Consider the following 19,839-nt stretch of genomic DNA (forward strand, 5'->3'; position numbering starts at 1 on the left):
CCTGGCCTCCTTTCTCTGTCTGTATTTCTTTGTCTCTCTCCCCCCCCACACTTTCCTTTGCAGAAGCAGCAGCGGTATTTCCCTTCCCCTCCAGGTCCCTGTTAAGTAGTAGAAGCATTTTCCCCCACCCCCCATTCCCTTCTCTCCCCCCCTTTGCTTTGCAGAAGCAGAAGTGATATTTCCCTTCCCCTCCAGATCCCTGTGAAATAGTAGCAGCATTTTCCCCCACCCCCTCTTCCCTTCTCCCTCCTCCTCCCACTTTCCTTTGCAGAAGCAGCAGTGGTATTTCCCTTCCCCTCCAGGTCCCTGCTGAAGCAGTAGCAGCATTTTCCCCCACCCCCCATTCCCTTCTCTTACCGTGAGCAGTCCTGCTCTGTTCAGCCCCTCCCCCTTCCTTCCCTTGCACTGGCCTGCTGCTTTTTCAAGTTTCAAAGTACTGGCGGCTCTTCTCACGATCCCCGTGGTGGCTGATCCTCCTGTAAAGAGCAACCTGCGATGGTGTCCAGCTTTAGCGAACCTCGCAGGCCGCTCTCCAACTCGGTAGCACATTCACTCTGACGCGATCCCGTGCGTCAGAGGGAACGTGCTACCGAGGTTGGAGAGCGGCCTGCGAGGTTCGCTAAAGCCGGATACCATCGCAGGCTGCTCTTTAGAGGAGGATCAGCACCAGCAGCAGCAGCGGCGAGTTAGGGTGGGAGGTGTGTTCCCTGCTATGGACGCGGGCAGTGAGAGAGCTTGCCTGGCTTCCATGGTGAGTGAGGGCGAGAGGAGGGGAGTGGCCAAAATGTTCCCTGCCGTCGGATTGGTGGCCACGGATCAGAAATCACAGCGGCAGGGATCACGAAATTTCAAGAGCGCATGCACGCTCTAGGGTTTTATTATATAGGATGCCACACTCTATTATGTTTAACTTTTATCAATGTTGCTTCTAGATTACAGAATTATTATTCATTCATCATTTATTAAGTTCTTCCTTTCCATAAAACACTCTAGGACTATTTCATTCAACTTCTATGGCCTCAGCGGCTACACTCGAATGTTCTATTTCATGCAACACTGGAGCTTATCATTAGCCAGCCTCCTCGTTGGCCTATAGAGCAATTTTTTCAGCTTCATTTACAATTTGAATAAATATATAAATAAATTTCATGGAAAACTTATCTCATCTTAAGAAGATACACTGATTGGGCCCCGATGTGAATTCAACGTTTCGCATTAAATGCTGTTTCAAGGATAGCTCCCAATTTAAGAAAATACACCACTATCCCGTGCATGTGACATGATATGTCATTTTATTGCAACCTTAGGCCCTCTTTTGCTAAGGTGCGCTAACCGATTAACGTGTGCTAAACACTAACGTGTGCATGCTAGTCTATGGATGCATTAGCATTTAGTGCATGCTAATTTGATTAGTGCACGCTAATTAGTTAGCGCACCTTAGTAAACGAGGGGGTTAGTTTACTGCGGGAGTCGCTAACTTGTTTCTACTCAGTAGGCAATTAGTAATCAACATCACAAGTAGAGTTATTAAGGTCCCCAAGAACATGGGGTGGCTAGCACTCAATTTGATGCTCCAGGGGATCCTTCTTTAAAGAGACTGCATGGTTAAAATATGATCACATCCTCCTCCTTTCACCTCAACCCCATGAACAGACTCCTCTTAAAGAAAACCCCTGAACACCCTACCCCCTTATAGGTCCCTCTAATGTGTACCTTTCTCAATTTTTGGCATTCTAGGAGATCTGAGCCTGGTTCAAAATGCACTCGTTACCCCTAACATTAGTATTTCTCGACTACAGCTAGAGGTCAAGTCCCATAGATTGACATAAGTAGATCTACAGGGTGGGGGTCTTTAAAAGGAAGTCTTCAGGGGGTTTCTAGTTGGAGGGGGACTGCCCCTTTAAGATGGTGTCTAGGAGCATTATGCCACATGTTATCATGCTGTCATCTGGTCAAATTTAAGCCACATCCCAAGACTACCTCTTTTCCCTACTCCAGTGCAGATAACACTTGGGCAGCAAAAAGATATTCATTGGTCAGCCTCAAATTTAACAAGAATATTTATGCAATTAACTCTGAATTTAACTGCATAATCTTTTTGAATATCCACCTCCATACTATAGCACTTATTACTGTAGTATCTACATTTGTGGCCTGATTCTACAAAGTGCATCTAAAAATTCAGTGCTGACTAGCACGGCATTAAGTGTGATTCTATAAAAGTTAGGTGTAGGGGAGGGGGGTGCGGAGGGGGCGTGGGGGGGGGGGCGGTGCTAGCCACCCAGGTGCAGTATCCCTCAGGGTGCTGGCACTCCTCCTGCTCTCTGCACCCCCTGCCATGTGCACACCCCTTCCCTTCCACCACACCTTTTAAAATTAGGCACAAGCAGCCATGCCCTTGCTGCTCACATCGGCTTTGACACTTTCTCTGACATCAAGTTTGTGGCTGCTCGCGCCGAAGATAAAAAGGTGTGCGCACATACGCAGCTCGGGGGGTGGCATGGAGGGGGTGAGAGAGGGGTGCCACTGGTTAGATACACTTTATAGAATTGTGTTTAGCACTGCCTAAGGCACTTTTTTAATAAGGTGATTAGCGCGCGTTAATTGATTTAGCGTGTGCTAAATGCTAATGCATGCATGTTAGTCTATGTACGTATTAGCGTTTAATGCATGCTAATTCTATTAGTGCGTGCTAATCGGTTAGCGCACCTTAGTAAAACAGGGGGTAAGTGTACTTACTAGGCATCGTTGCTCACCCTATTTATGCCAGGGTTTTCTTCAGCTAAATAACTGCACTTAAGTTAGGTGCCTAACAGTGCCTAATTCACAAAGAGGCCCCTAACTCAAAGCCACGCCCATAATCCGCCCCTAACCATGCCCACTTTTAGGCAGGCAATTTGGATTAGGCGCCTACTTTTTATAGAACTGTGTTTGTCTAGTTATGTGCCTAACTTTCAATTAATTCCAATTACAGCCAATTATGGGATGTTAAGTGCCGATGTAGGCACCTAACTTTAGGTGAGCTGTATAGAATTTGCCTGTTGCTGTGCAGTGCATAATTGCTTAATGGATCCTTGGTTATAAATTCTGTAGTTTTGCTTTTCTAAGATGTATGACTTAAAAGCTGTTGCCTTTGTTGTTATATTTTGGCAGATCTAACCTCTAAAAGAGACTTTGAATATTGAAGCTGATATGAATGAATGAAATGAAAAATTGAGTATATAAATGTATGGAGTTTTTTTCAGACCAGTGATGATGCGGATAGCTTAGGGTACTGTATAATCCCGGCTGTCCGTGTATGAGGTCTGTTTTCTCCATTTTTTGTGTATATTATCAGTTGCTGTCTTGTTTTATTTATTTTGACGAGATGGTGTGAATGAGGTTTCTCTGCTAAATTTATCATACAGTGCGTTTTTCTTGAGTTTGTGTTTGTAACATACAACTGTACCCTGATTCTATTGACTTAAAAGCTGGAAATCAAAGTGCCCTATATTAAGGGCTCGATTTAATAATGTGCGCTACATTACCCCCTCTTTTACAAAACTATAGCGCGTTTTTTAAAGCTGACTGTGGCGGTAACATCTCTGACGCTCATAGAATTCCTATGCGCGTCGGAGCTGTTACTGTCACGGCTGGCGCTAAAAACCACGCTACAGTTTTGTAAAAAGAAGGGGGAGGGGTGTTAGTGACCTACTGACATGAACATGCACTGTAAGTAAACAGGTCCATTTGCAGAAAAAGGGGAATGAAGTAAATAATGTGCATTAATTTGCATTAGTTCTTGCTAATGTGGTAGCGACTTTTAGTTCATCTAGCCCTGACTGATGACCTTCACTGCAGTTTGTTCTAGGATATTTTTTTGATAAATTATTTTGTGCTATTGGTGATGCTTTATTTTCTATAATTAGTGATAATTATTGATAAAAGTGTCCTAATTCTACTAATATGGATAACATTAAAAATAAACCTCTTCCAAACTTAAAATTCACAAATAAGTAACTTTTGTTTTGAACAAGATACGTCATTCCATTTTCCATCATATTCTAATTCTATACAGTTTTCATCTCCATGAGCGTTATTTGGTTCATTTTCATCCCAGTTGGCATAAGTAATTTCTTCACCAAGTGAATACTGAAAGGTTCCTTCCATCCCGATATCAGTCATTCCAAGGAAGGCTTTTTTCTGATGTTTTAATACAATTTCTTGCAGAACGTCGTTTTCATCAGCAGTCCTTGGAGCGGCTATCTGTCCTTTATCTCTAAAACATATATTTCTTGCTGTCCAATATTCATATTGTAGACCATTAGTCACATATAGTTTACTACCAACTTCTTTTCCTATAGTGAAAATTAAAGCTTGAACACAAAAAGAGTTAAATTATACTTTCAGTGCATATAACAATTGTTCATCAATTACACAGTGCATCCTCAATTACAAGCCTTCCAGATATTCAAAGACTGTGGGCCTGATATTCAGCAGCCTTTATTTATTTATTTCACTCAAATTAATATACAGTAAAACCTTGGTTTGCGAGCATAATCCGTTCCAGAAGCACACTTGTAATCCAAAGCACGTGTATATCAAAGCGAATATCCCCATAGGAAATAATGGAAACTCAGACGATTCGTTCCACAACCCCAAAACTTTAATACGAAATACTATACGTACTTGTAGTGCAAGACCTCGCTCATTTGGAACAGTCACTACACGCCTGCAGCGTCAGAGAAAGAAGAACCATCGGCTCAGATGTGATGATGTGACGCGTATATACTGTATGTACTTGTATTGCAGGACATTGCTTTTATATCAAGTTAAAATTTAATTCCTTACACATCCAGGGTGGGAGGGAGGGAGGTGGGATGGCGTCATTATTTCTTGTATTTAGTTTATTGAAATTCTATATGTGGTTATACTTTTATGGATGAATGAGAGGAAGCGGGTGGGGGAGAAAATGATTGTTTTCAGAATGTTTGTATATTTAAAGTGCTTTTCCTGATTCATTTATGTTTAAAATTTTTGCAATGCACTTTTAATATTAGGAAATTAATAAAGATTTAAAAAAAACTTAAAATTTAATAAAATGTTTTGCTTGTCTTGCAAAACACTTGCAAACCATGTTACTTGCAATCCAAAGTTTTACTGTATATATATATAGCAGCACTTATTTGTTTACACCGCCCCCCCCTCTGTTTTTTTCAAGCCGCATTAGGGATTTTTATTGGCAGCCACGTTGGTAAAAACTCCAACACTCATAGGAATTGTATGAGCGTCTGAGTTTTAACCACCGCAGCCGGTGATTAAAAAAAACCCTACCGCGGATTGATAAAGGGGGAGGATTCTTTTATTTCACTCAAACATATACATTCATTAAGAATACATTTCAAGTCCACATCACAGGAAAAGGCAAACAGAGACTCAACTAAAAGGAAATAAATCTTACTAATAAATGTATCTACCTAAATGATTACACACTATTTAGTTTCTCGATCTTACCATAATCTTTCCAACTGACCTAGCTCAAAAAAAAAAAAAAAATCCTGAACCTTCTAATAGGAAATTATACATTTAGTGGGGAACTTAAGGAAAAACATTGCCTCCCCAAGACATGAAAACTATGTTTAGCTGTTGAAACTTTTATATCCTGCCTGTGTTAGTCTAGAACAGTGTTTTTCAACCTTTTTTGGGCAAAGGCACACTTGTTTCATGAAAAAAATCACGAGGCACACCACCATTAGAAAATGTTAAAAAATTTAACTCTGTGCCTATATTGACTATATATAAAGTAATTCTCTTGAATAGGAATCAAATAAACACAAAGAAAGTATTTTATAATTACTTTATTATGAAATATTAAGTAAACAGAATAGTGAAAAATTATAAAATACTTTATTCAGTGCGAAACCTGGGCCTGTTTGGCTGAACACAAAGCTGATATTCTGGCTGGAATCGAAGAAAGACACACACGTAGTTCTTCGTCAACAGCTCTCAGTCTCTCTCTGTATTTGGTTTTTATAGCATACAAAAATAGACAAATATACCCTCCATCCTTTTTATTAAACCACAATAGCAGTTTTTAGCGCAAGGGAGCTGCGCTGAATGCCCAGCGCTGCTCTTGACGCTCATAGGCTCCCTGCGCTAAAAACCACTATTGCGGTTTAGTAAAAGGTGACCATATTGTAAAATATAGACAGCAGATATAAATTCAGAACTGTGCATAGTAAGTGAAGGGAAGTTTTCATCTCTGGGAATTTACCCAGTTAACTATTAAGTTATTTGGGCAAATTCCTTTGAAAACTGTGGTAAATTTAAAATAAAATTATTTTTCCAACCTTGTCTGGTGATTTCTGGTTGCACTTTCTTCTTCTGACTGTGCATCCAATCTTTCTTCCCTTCTATCAGCCTGTATGCTTTCTCTCCTCCACACCTCATTCCCTCCCCCAACTTTTTCTTCCTCTCTCCCTGACCTTTCTTTCTTTTTTTCTGTTTCTCTTCTTTCCTTCTGTTTCCCTGCCTGCCCCCTTTCTTTCTTTCTCCCTGCCGTTCCCCAAGCCACTGCCACTGCCGCTGCCATCGGGGAACAGGACCCACCAATGGATAACAGGCCCCAAAGCCGATGCCGACGCCGACGCATGCTCTCCCTGACGTCAATTCTGCAATCGGAGAGGAAGTTCCGCCCAGCCAGGCAGCGATTGGCTGGCCCGAACTTCCTCTCCGACTGCAGAATTGACGTCGGGGAGAAGAAGACTTATCGGCTCGATAGATTAGATCGCCAAGACAAAGTGAGTCCTGGGTGATCGACTCACTTTGCCTTGGCGAGCTACTGGCGCCCCTGCCTCGGGCCCCCTGTCAGCTCCGGGCCCCTGAATGCAGGACTGGTAGTACTGCCCTGATGGCGGCCCTGCGGCACACCAGGCAACATCTCGCGGCACACTAGTGTGCCGCGGAACAGCGGTTGAAAAACACTGGTCTAGAAACATCAGGAAAATCTATAATTTTCTACCACAAAACAAGAAATTTCAGCAGCACTTATCTGGGTAACAAGGGTTGCTATTCAGATAAGTGCCACTGACAAGGTCTATAACCAAATTTTCATTGGCACCGTAAGGGCAATTCTATAATATAGGTTCCTCTGTTTACATGCCTCTTGCATGTCTGGAACAGTAGCACTTAGGCCCAAATTCTATAAAGATGCCTAGAGTTAGGAACCTATATCAGTGTGCCTAGCCAATCTAGGCACCTAACTTACCCCCTCTCCCTTTTACTAAACTGCAATAGAGGTTATTAGCACAGGGAGCTGCGCTGAATGCTCCGCGCTGCTCCCAACGCTCATATGAATGTCGGGAGCATTCAGCACAGCTCCCTGTGTTAATAACTGCTATTGCAGTTTAGTAAAGGGGGAGGGTTTAATTATTTTAAAAGCTTAATCAATGCCAATAACAAGAAATTAGTGCCTCATAATTGACTTAAATTAAAATTAATTGGATGGTGGGCAATTAGATTGGTAGGCGCTTAGTCCAATGCACCTACCAGAAAGCAGGCATGCTTAGGGATGGTATGTAGGCATGATTTTCTAGGAGGTTCATTTCCCCCTCCCTATTCGCGGTTTCGATTTTCACAGTTTTGATTATTCATGAATTCTTTTTCCCCAGACCCCCCCTTGAGAATTGCTCGTTGCAGGCCATATCGAAAAAAACGGCCCCGGGACTTGGATCGGGGCAAGGAGGGAGGTGTTCGGAGGAGGAGGAGATGATCGGAAGCGGAGGAGGGCGATTGGAGGCTGAAGAGGTGAGCAGCTGCCCCAGGAGCATTGACTTTACCTGGTGGTCTAGTGATGATGTGGGGCAGGAGCGATCTTCCTACACTCCTGCCCCGTGCAGAGCCGTGCTGTGAGTTCACGTGGTCTCACGAGACTACAACAGGGATTTCCAGCATTTTGGCCAAGAAAACCCTGGCATAAATAGAGTGTGCCTAAGATTCAAACACCTACCTACACCTGTCCACTTTAAGCACTGCTAGGCATGATTCTATAAGCAGTGCTGAACCTGATTGACATGTGCTATGTACTGCATTCTTCAGCACCTATGATTTAGATCAGTGGTCCCAAACTCAAACCCTTTGCAGAGTCACATTTTGGATCTGTAGGTACTTGGAGGGCCTCAGAAAAAAAGAGTTAATGTCTTATTAAAGAAATGACAATTTTGCATGAGGTAAAACTCTTTATAGTTTATAAATCTTTCCTTTTGGCTAAGTCTTATTAATAATATTGTCATTTATAGCTAAAGAGACATATGATCAAGAAACTCTTTCATTTTACTTTGTGATTATGATAAACAGATGGCCTCAAAATAGTACCTGGCAGGCCGCATGTGGCCACCAGGCTGCGAGTTTGAGACCACAGGTTTAGATGCTGTTTATAGAATTGGGGTCTTAGGGTGTAGACTTACCCATGAAAGAACCAGCAGGGCAACTGCTATTCTACAATTCTATGTACTTGTCATAAGATTTCCTCAATTCAGATACAGCAGCACTTGGTTCCTATGTTTCCTCATAGGAAGCAAAAGGTGGGAGAGCCGTGCTTCTCCTTAGGGCAGTATATGTGTCAAAGAGTTGCAAGTTAGAATAGATAGGGTCTGGATTAAACCTTTAAAGTATATTGACAGCCTAACAGCAACTCAAGAAAGGGCAAAAAAGAATCAAACTGGGCCTTAGGCAGTGGCATAGCCCATCCCCTATCCTCCTTCCCCCACCCCACCTCCACTGCCATGCGTGTATGTGTGCCACTTCCCTTCCCCCCATACCTAATGTTCCTGGCACAGGCACATCCTGCTGTCGCGCCTGTGTGGGCTCTCCCTCTGACATCACTTTACTAGGTGCGGGTCCAGGAAGTTACATCAGAAGAACTGACACAGGCATGACAGGTTGGGGGTTGATGCTAGCGCAAGGTACGAGGGAGGGAAGCGGCGTGCGCATGTGACAGCGGGGGAGAGGGGGCAGAGAGGAGAACGGGTGCTGTGTCTTTCCAAAGACGGCACCTGGGGTGGACTCCACCCCTTATTATGCTATTGCATGTGGATTCTTGACACATACAAACCTGATGCCAAAATATCGGATGAAAAATATTGGGATACTGCTCAATTCATCACTTACTTTGATCCCACAAATTCATATAACCTTTCTAATCTAATCTAGGATTTCTGGATCGCTCAATGCCTATAAAGGTTCAATTATATAAGAGCCAATATAACCATGAAGAGTTAACAGAAAAACCTCGGTAGCGGATTACAATGAAGAGAGCTTACAAACAAGAGCCTTTTATTGTTTCTTATACCTACGGTGACTGAATTCTCTCTCTCCCTTTATTGAAAAAAAAACCACACAAATGTGAGTATGAACATAGTGGTCCATGCCATTATAAATCCATGGTTAAAATATTATAACCCACAAAGAGTTTGCACCAGTAAACTTATGCTTTGTACCCCTTATATTATGGGGGCCACAAGGCTCTATATTGGGTCCCATCCTGTTTAATGTTTTCTAGGCTCAACCAGTATAGAGTCCTAGGGTTTTACCTTCCTCATATATGCCAAGGATGTTCAACTTTCTAGTACTGTTGATCCATCTCACACTAATATTTATTTCTGCATTTCTAATAATAATAATAATAATAATTTATTTCTTATATACCGCCAAAGCCAATAGTAGTTCGAGGTGGTTTACAACAAAGAATGGCTGGACAATCAGCAAATGGTACAATCAGAGCAAAAATAGGTACAACAAAGAAGGGCTAGACAGTCTGCGTATAGTTTGATCCAAGAGGTAGGTAATGAGAAGGGTACGGTCAGAGAATATAGGGTAGAGGGGAGTAACGGGGGGGGGGGGGTTTACAATCAGCAGAAGAAGAAACAAATTAAATGAGTAAATAGGACAAGGTAAGATAAAAGTGGGGGGGGGGGGGCGGCAGCGAAGGATGGACATAGAGGTTTTAAGGATGTAAATCGGATAAATAGGTTAGTTTTTAGTAGTTTCCTGAAGTTTAGGTAGGATGAAGTGCGAGAGATAATATCGGCTAACCAATTTTTAAGCTGACCTGCTTGGAAGGCGAGAATTCTATTCATATATATTTTGTACTGGCAGGCCTTTAGGGTTGGATGGCTAACTAGCCGACTAGCTTAATGGGAATGTCCTAAAATCGAATCCATCAAAGTGTGAGACCATGTTCTTCTCATGGTGTGATTCCCTATTCTACATTCCTTGATAATAATAATTAATGGTATTATAGTCCCCTTTCAGACACTTTTAAAGTTCTGGTTGTGGCCTTAGATAATCATTTGTATTTTGACTCATATATCACTCTTGGATTGATCACTGTGCTATACACCTTCTACTGTACACTTTGTTTCTTTCATGCCTTGATTACCGTGACTCCCTCTTTCAAAGGCTCATACTATAGCACTTTAGCTAATCAAGAATACTTTGGTCAATTTACTTAAGCACAAAGAAACACAATCACTTAACTCCCCTACTATTCATAAAGTACTGGCTCTTATCACCTATCAGATTCCGTTCAAAATTGTCTGAGTTGCGCTCAGGGGTTTTGAGTACCAGCACCTTTACTATTGCTTCATAAAAAACACCCATGTTCCCAAAGTCTTGATAAAAGAGCTCAGATTCTGTACACTCGGTGCTGTCTATTCATGGATTCTGTGGCTGGTTGCAGGGGGGCCTGTCAACTGTGGGGTGGGTTCCTAAGTGATCACTCCACTTCTGAAGAGTGGCCTGGTATTTGAGGACCAACATTTTTTATGCTAGAAAAAATATACTGGTTGATATCAAGTTTTTATACTGGTATTTCCCTGTTTCTTTTCAGTCTGTTTATACTCTATACCCCAGCTCATGTGTTTCCGTCCTCAACACAACCTTCTTGTGCCCTTTTATAGAAACATAGACACATGAAGGCAGACAAAGGCCAAATGGCCCATCTAGTCTGCCCATCCACAGTAACCATTATCGCTTCCTCTCTCTAAAAGATCCCACTTGCCTAACCCACGCTCTCTTGAATTCAGACACAGTCTCCATCTCTACTATCTCTTGTGGGAGATTGTTCCACGCATCTACTACCCTTTCTGTAAAAAGTATTTCCTTAGATTAGTCCTGAGCCTATCACCTTTTAAATTCATCCTAAGCCCTCTCATTCCAGAGCTTCCTTTCAAATGAAAGAAGTTTGCTTCATGCATATTAATGCCATGTAGGTATTAAAAAAAAGTCTCTATTATATCTCCCCTCTCCTGCCTTTCCTCCAAAGTATACATATTGTATACATTTTAGTCTGTACCCATACGCCTTTTAGTCTATCCCTATATGCCAGGATTGATTGGGTATTCCTTTAGGGTGTGTATACTTAGGCTTCAAAACACTATCTCTTGACATATGTCTAAAGATCTTATATAAGAAATGCTAGTCCATGATAAAAGGGGTCAATGACTAGACAAAATTGCCAGGCCATTGGATGTTAATTATAAATCTATAAGTCTAGCCATGACTGTTGGGACGTTTATTCTGTTTAACCCACCCCAATCAAGAAAACTTTCTATCCTTTTACCTCTGGTCAATGTTTATTATCTAAACTAAACTAAACTAAACTAAAATAATCTTTGTTAAGACCAGCTGCAAATCCTAATTATGGAATTGTATATTCTGATGTGAGAATTATGTATTAATTTATTAAAAGCATTTCAGATTCACTTTCCTGGACTCAAAGGCCAGGATTCTGTATAGGACACCCAGTCTCAGAAGCCGCCTAAGCAACTTTTGAGAATCACACACAGGCGTCCTATAGAAAATCTTACCTAAGCCCACCTAATAATCCGATTCTCTAACCGGCATCCATGTCACAGGCGCCAGTTAGAAAATCGGGTTGCTGCTGAGCTTATCACAGAAAAGGATTTCTTTTCTGAATCCCCAGCCCAAACATCGGCGGCAGAAAGGATGCCAAGTCCCTCCTGCCAGAACCCCCCACCCCCTGTACATCGCCGGCAGGAGGGATACCCAGTCCCTCTTGCCAGAAACCCCCCATGCGCCCCGTACATTGCCGGCAGGAGGGCTGCCCAGTTCCTCCTGCCAGAACTCCCAAGTTTCCAAGATTTATTAAAATTTGATATACTGCGTAAAAATTGTCAAAGCGGTTAACACCAATCATATTTACACCCCTCCCCTGAACATCACAGGCATGCTCCCCTTCCCGCTGATGCTCTCACTACCAGCTGAGTTGATCACAGCAGGGGAAGCCCCAATCAGCTGAGCCAACAGGACTCCCTGAAACAACGGATTCGGGGAGTCCTGCTTGCTCCATGATCAGCTGATGGCAGCTGCGGCCTATTGTCGTGATCCCCCAGCACAGATAGGTGCCAGAAATGTAGGCCAGGGTTTTCTGGGCCTACATTTCTGGTGCCTATCTTTTTGTGAATCGCACCTTCATAGGTGCTTTAGATTGCCTAAAGCCACAAAAGCACTGGCCACTAAAGCACCTAGTTAGAAGTGATTCTCGTGCCTTTTATTAAGGCCCAGTAGGCGCCTCAATATTGCCATTTCTAATAGCGTTTTCAATTAATTTAGGCATCGGTAGGGTGCCTACTAGTGCCTGAACTTAAGCGCTGGTTTTAGAATCTCCCCCTTAATATTTACATGATATAAAGAATTTGTGACTCCTGATGCAGGCGGGTGTCTGTCGAAACATGGCTCCGCATTGAGTCTTGATTCGATTAATTTTTATATTGTCTGGAAGACAGACCCCTATTCCTTTGCCATTTATGGCTTTGGCCATGCCTACTTTGGCATTCAGCAACCTACAGCGCCTACAGAGGTGCAATTCCAGTGTCTTTTATTTCGGTACCAGTAGGCGCCTCAACCTTGTCATTTGTTGCCATTTCTAATGGCGTTTTTCAATTAATTTAGGCTTCAGTAGGGTGCCTACCAGTGCCTAAGTTTAGGCGCCAGTTTGATTATCCCCCCTTACTATCTAGTAAATAGGTGGCGGTAAGGACTCCCGCACTAATGGCCACATGCTAATTGGGAAATTAGCTTGCAATAATTTTTTCAGAAAATGGGAAATGCAGCCATTTTACAGTCATGTTAAAAGTAGCCTCAGCACGTGGAAAACCCCATGCTACTGATAAACCGCAGGCTACTTTTTAATGCTGCTTTGTAAAAAGGACCCCAATGTATTATGTAACTTCTTTCTTCTCTCATGTATTCTTTCCCCATGTTTCTCCAATTTATTATGTAACATCCTTCTTCTTGCATTTTGTAATTCGCTGATTGTCCAGCTTTCTTTCTATGTGAACCGCCTAGAAGTCACTTTGACTATGGTGGTATAGAAAAATTATTATTATTATTAATAATAAACAAATTAGTTCAACAAAATAAAATACAATCAAAACAAAAAAATATAGCACAGCAATACAAAACATAATAAAGCATACTAAAATAACAATAGCAAAAATGAAACTGTAAGCAATAAAAACAACAACCCCCCCCCTGTTTACAAAGCCACTCTAGTGGCTGCTGCTGCAGTAATCGCTCCGACGTCCATAGGGAATTATTAAATGTCGGAGTAAATATAAAGTTATATCAAGTAGTAGCAACAAAAGACTACCAAAACAATCTAAAATGCACAAAAAATGAGCTTAGCACATTCTAATGCATGACTTCCTCCTTCACTAACCCCCTCTTTTACTAAGGCGCACTAGCCAATGTAGTGAGCGCTAAATATTAGTGTGCGCTAAATGCTAAAGCGCCTATTATATTCTATGGATATGGCAGCATTTAGTGCTTGCTATTTAGCACCCGCTAAATCGGCTAGCGCTCCTTAGTATAAGGACCCCTAAATTGGCTAGCACATCTTAATAAAAAGAACCCCCAAATAAAATAAATAAAATAAAATGTTGTAATTAGTTTAGCAGTAAGCTTTTTCTCATGCATTAAGGCCACATTAGAGCTTAGTGCACTTTAGAATAAGGGTCTCTAAGGTCAAAACTATGCCCTGACTTTAGCTTGGATGTCAAATAGAGGTAATCTTACCGTTTTTTAATTTGTTAAAGTTGTCTTGCAAAATAGTAAGTTTTTCAATCATACTTTGTACAGACTGTTGTCCTACAAAAAAAATAAAAGATAGATTTATGCAGTTTCCAGTTTTCTGGGTCAATTCTTTGTTCAATTCTCTATCAAGGGTTTGAAAATCCTACAGCAAAGCATATTAAATTCAGAAATTATGTGGTACATAAATTTGTATGGATTTGCATACTAAATAATGTTAGGTTATTTTATTTGTTTCCTTTAGAAGGAAATAGATTATAGTGACGATTGCTGAAAGATAGAAAATATGGATATGGAATCTTAGGGATGGGTAAGGAAAGGGGATATTGAAAGAGAGAGATAGAGAAGGGATGTCAGGAAAGAGGAGAAGAGGAATAGATGCTGAAGGAGATCTAGCAGATGAAAAAGGTATCAGAGTAACTGAGGTACAGAAGAAAGAGAAATGAGAGAGAAAGAATTACAAGGAAAGAAGACATGTTTTGGTCAACTTCACACGGTACCAAATTTTTCGCTCCATAAGACGCACCTCACCATAAGACGCACTCCAGATTTAGAGGAGGAAAACAAGAAAAAAAATATTCTGAACCAAATTCTCCCTGCCAGGCTCTGCACCCAACCCCACACTCCTTGCCAAGCTCTGCACCCTGTCCCCCCTATGGTGGTCTAGTGGTAGACTGGGACAGGACAGGCAGGCCCAGTGGCTGGCAGGCAGGTAGGGACAGGGCATGCAGGCAGGCAGTACTCCTCTCTCCAAGCAGGCAGGCACCCTCTCCCAGGCAGCCCCCACAAAGTAATCAGGCCTCCCCATCCTAGGCAGCCCTACCAGGCAGGCAGGTCTCCCCCTCCCTGAAAGCCCCCCAGACAAGCAAGCAGACCTCCCCCCCTCCGGGCCTCCCCGCAGGCAGACCCAGCTTCTCCCTGCTCCATATTTTTTATTTGGCAGGGCAGACAGGCAAGTCCCAGCTCTCCCTCCTCCCCCCTCCCCGGTCTGGTGATTTCTTTCTTTCTTTCTTTCCTTCCTCAGGCCCAACAATTGTCCCTTCCTCCCTCCTTCTTATGTCCCCCTCAATGCCTTCCTGCCTTTGTCCTCTTTCCCCTCCCCACAAGCCTGCCTGCCCTCTTCCCCCCTCCCCCAAGACTGCCTGGTCGCTGGTTTTACTTACCTCTCACTGCTGCTGCTGTGAGGACACATCGCCAAAGCAGCAGCAGAGGTGGGGGGGGAGGACTCTTGGCTCAGCATCATAGCACCCAGAAGGCCCAGGTGCGTGCAGCGATTGCACGCCGCTGACCCAGATTACCTCCGACGTGGTAGCAGCATGGGACCCGGATGGGCCAGGCAAGTGCAGCGATTGCACACCGCTGACCCATAAGATTACCTCTGATGTGGTAGCAGCGTGGCACCCGGAAGGACTAGGCATGTGCAGCAATTGCACGCCGCCGGCTAAGAAGATTACCTCCGACATGGTAGCAGCGCGGCACATGGAAGGGCCAGGCGGGTGCAGCGATTGCATGCCGCCGTCCCAGAAGCCTTACCCCCAACATCAATTCTGACGTTGGGGAGAATTGACATCGGGGGGTAAGGCTTCTGGGCCGGTGGTGTGCAATCATTGCACCCGCCTGCCCTTAACCTTCTTCTAATTTCGGCAATGAGCAACCAGAGGCGGCAGCGGGCGAGGGGTAGGCAGCGATCCTGAAAGGTAAGGGGGGGGAGGAGGATTTTGCTATTTGTTCCATAGGACGCACCCTTTTTTCCATCCACTTTTTTGGGTGGAAAAAGTGCATCTTATGGAGCGAAAAATACGGTTTACTATTTGAGATCGTTAGTCTCTCATTTTGATTTCAGAACTGTTGTGCAAGGGATAGTATCATGATTGGACCACTGTAACGTTCTTTAACTTGGTGTTTCTAAAATGAGGAACAGGGTGTTACAGTTAGTAGAAGATGCCGCAGCAAGGTTAGTTCTGAGTGTCGAAAGAACAACCCATATTACACCTGTTTTGATAAAAATTGTATTGGCTACCAATTGCATTTCGAGGCCAACATAAAGTGATTTTTGTAATTCATCAAACTGTCTACCACTGTTCTTATGTGCTGGTTCTTTAGAAGCCTAATAGAGCTCAGAGATCTGAAAATCAAAAGTTGCTGGAACCAATAATGCGAAGTAGATATGCTGAAACCAGAGCTGCTGCTTTTTGTATTGCAGGTATTAAGCTATGGAACACATTGGTGGGAAGTTATGGCTGTGTTCTGACTGGTTAAGATTGAAAAAATTATGGAAAACACAATTGTTACAGCATTTTTGTGAAATGTCCAAGATTTTCAGTGGTACAGTGGGTTATTTTAAGAGTAGCTGATTTTAAGATTTTGCTTTGTGATGTTTATGAAAGAGAAAAGTGGATCTTCAGTTAGAGAGATATTTATGATTGGAAAAGGAGGAAAGAGAGTGAGAGTTTACTTTTGTATACCTTTTCCCAATGCATGAATGCCTATCTTATAAAGTAGATAAATTATGACAAGAATGTAGAAGAGACATTAAGGACTCCTTTTATGAAGGTGCTCTAGGGTTTTTAGCGCACGCACAAAATTACCATGCACTATAGCGTGTGGTAGCCAAAAATCTACCGCCTCCTAAAAAGGAGGCGGTAGTGGCAAGCGTGCTCAGGAATTTAACGTGCGCTATTGCGCGTGTTAAGGCTCTAATGCTCCTTTACAGTCTGAAATGTATAACTACCTATCATGTGGTTCGTTTTGCACAGTCATGAGATCTGAAGGCTTACAATGTCCAAAATGACTCAGCATATTTCCTTGTATTAACTCTTCCCAATAGAAATGATCTACTTACCATCACCTTCACTGCTTCCTTTCTCTCCTTTAGTTCCCTCTGAACCTTTATCACCTTTCAAACCTGCTGGTCCTACCTTCCCTGGCAGTCCCTGTGGACCTTGTGGTCCTTGCAAGCCTAATGATAGTTCAAGGAAACAATCAAATAGCAAATCTGCAGAGGGCTGCATAATTCCATAGTTCTATTTATTGCGGAAATATCACATTTCAAATTCATTTTCTTATAAATTCATTGATTGACAATGTTATATTAATTGAGGTAAAACCCTTTTTTTAGATACACATTCAATTGAGTTTACAATGGGGCTCTTTTAATAAGCTGTGCTAAAATTTGGCCTGTGGTATCAGTAGCGTGGGACTTTCCCACATGCTGAGGTCACTTTTAGCACATTTTCTATTTCCCCCATTAAAGGTCATGTGCTAAGTTCCTAATTAATGCATGCCTATTAATGTGGTAGCTCATGCCAACACCTATTTACTAGAAACAAGAACTAGTTGCACTTCTTCAGACTGGAACTATGGAGGGGATAAATAGCCATTACCTGGGATTGCTGACCTCTAGTCATTAGGGAGGGGAGAGACACTGTGCCAGTGGTATAGTAAGGGCAGGGGTGGTCCTCCTCGGGCACCATATTGGTAGAGTTGCACCACCTGTCCTCTTCTCTGCTCCCACCCCCTCCCCGCTTCCCACTGCTGCATGTACATGCTGCCTCCCATCCTCTGCACCTCTGCAGTGCCCCCGGTGCAAGCAGCAACCCCAAACCGCCGCCATGCCTGCATTGACTCCTACCCCAACATCACCTCCTGGATCCACACCCAGGAAGTGATATCGGAGGTAGACAGCAGGCCGGGAGATACTGCTCTCTCCAGGAGATCTAGCAGATGAAAAAGGTATCAGAGTAACTGAGGTACAGAAGAAAGAGAAATGAGAGAGAAAGAATTACAAGGAAAGAAGACATGTTTTGGTCAACTTCACATGGTACCATATTTTTCGCTCCATAAGACGCACTCCAGATTTAGAGGAGGAAAACAAGAAAAAAAATATTCTGAACCAAATTCTCCCTGCCAGGCTCTGCACCCAACCCCACACTCCTTGCCAAGCTCTGCACCCTGTCCCCCCTATGGTGGTCTAGTGGTAGACTGGGACAGGACAGGCAGGCCCAGTGGCTGGCAGGCAGGTAGGGACAGGGCATGCAGGCAGGCAGTACTCCTCTCTCCAAGCAGGCAGGCACCCTCTCCCAGGCAGCCCCCACAAAGTAAGCAGGCCTCCCCATCCTAGGCAGCCCCACCAGGCAGGAAGGCCTCCCCATCCCTGAAATCCCCCCCAGACAAGCAAGCAGACCTCCCCCCTCCGGGCCTCCCCGCAGGTAGGCCCAGCTTCTCCCTGCTCCCTATTTATAATTCGGCAGGGCAGGCAGGCAGGTCCCAGCTCTCCCTCCTCCCCCCTCCCCGGTCTGGTGATTTCTTTCTTTCTTTCTTTCCTTCCTCAGGCCCAACAATTGTCCCTTCCTCCCTCCTTCTTATGTCCCCCTCAATGCCTTCCTGCCTTTGTCCTCTTTCCCCTCCCCACAAGCCTGCCTGCCCTCTTCCCCCCTCCCCCAAGACTGCCTGGTCGCTGGTTTTACTTACCTCTCACTGCTGCTGCTGTGAGGACACATCGCCAAAGCAGCAGCAGTGGGGGGGGGGGGACTCTTGGCTCAGCAACGTGGCACCCAGAAGGCCCAGGTGTGTGCAGCGATTGCATGCCGCTGACCCAGATTACCTCCGACGTGGTAGCAGCATGGCACCCGGATGGGCCAGGCAAGTGCAGCGATTGCACACTGCTGACCCATAAGATTACCTCAGCGTGGCACCCGGAAAGACTAGGCGTGTGCAATAATTGCACGCCGCCGGCTAAGAAGATTACCTCCGACATGGTAGTGAAGCGGCACACGGAAGGGCCAGGCGGGTGCAGCAATTGCATGCCGCCGTCCCAGAAGCCTTACCCCCAACATCAATTCTGACGTTGGGGAGAATTGACGTCGGGGGGTAAGGCTTCTGGGCCGGTGGTGTGCAATCATTGCACCTGCCTGCCCTTAACCTTCTTCTAATTTCGGCAATGAGCAACCAGTGGCAGCAGCGGGCGAGGGGTAGGCGGCGATCCTGGAAGGTAAGGGGGGGAGGAGGATTTTGCTATTTGCTCCATAGGACGCACCCTTTTTTCCATCCACTTTTTTGGGTGGAAAAAGTGCATCTTATGGAGCGAAAAATACGGTTTACTATTTGAGATCGTTAGTCTCTCATTTTGATTTCAGAACTGTTGTGCAAGGGATAGTATCATGATTGGACCACTGTAACGTTCTTTAACTTGGTGTTTCTAAAATGAGGAACAGGGTGTTACAGTTAGTAGAAGATGCCGCAGCAAGGTTAGTTCTGAGTGTCGAAAGAACAACCCATATTACACCTGTTTTGATAAAAATTGTATTGGCTACCAATTGCATTTCGAGGCCAACATAAAGTGATTTTTGTAATTTATCAAACTGTCTACCACTCTTCTTATGTGCTGGTTCTTTAGAAGCCTAATAGAGCTCAGAGATCTGAAAATCAAAAGTTGCTGGAACCAATAATGTGAAGTAGATATGCTGAAACCAGAGCTGCTGCTTTTTGTATTGCAGGTATTAAGCTATGGAACACATTGGTGAGAAGTTATGGCTGTGTTCTGACTGGTTAAGATTGAAAAAATTATGGAAAACACAATTGTTACAGCATTTTTGTGAAATGTCCAAGATTTTCAGTGGTACAGTGGGTTATTTTAAGAGTAGCTGATTTTAAGATTTTGCTTTGTGATGTTTATGAAAGAGAAAAGTGGATCTTCAGTTAGAGAGATATTTATGATTGGAAAAGGAGGAAAGAGAGTGAGAGTTTACT

General features: G+C 43.5%; 1 protein-coding gene across 1 annotated transcript in view; it reads right to left on the minus strand.

Moving 5' to 3' along the window:
• Positions 1-3,978: 3,978 nt before the first annotated feature.
• The window catches only part of LOC117359741 (pulmonary surfactant-associated protein D-like), a 38,260-nt gene continuing 22,399 nt past the window's right edge, over positions 3,979-19,839 (minus strand). The window contains exons 5-6 of the mRNA XM_033942959.1: positions 14,077-14,148; positions 3,979-4,355 (exon numbers count right to left, since the gene is read on the minus strand). Of these exons, the coding sequence (XP_033798850.1) occupies positions 3,979-4,355; positions 14,077-14,148 (449 nt within the window). The remainder of the gene's footprint in view (positions 4,356-14,076; positions 14,149-19,839) is intronic.

The sequence above is a fragment of the Geotrypetes seraphini genome, chromosome 4, assembly GCF_902459505.1.
Source record: "Geotrypetes seraphini chromosome 4, aGeoSer1.1, whole genome shotgun sequence".
NCBI lineage: Eukaryota > Metazoa > Chordata > Amphibia > Gymnophiona > Dermophiidae > Geotrypetes > Geotrypetes seraphini.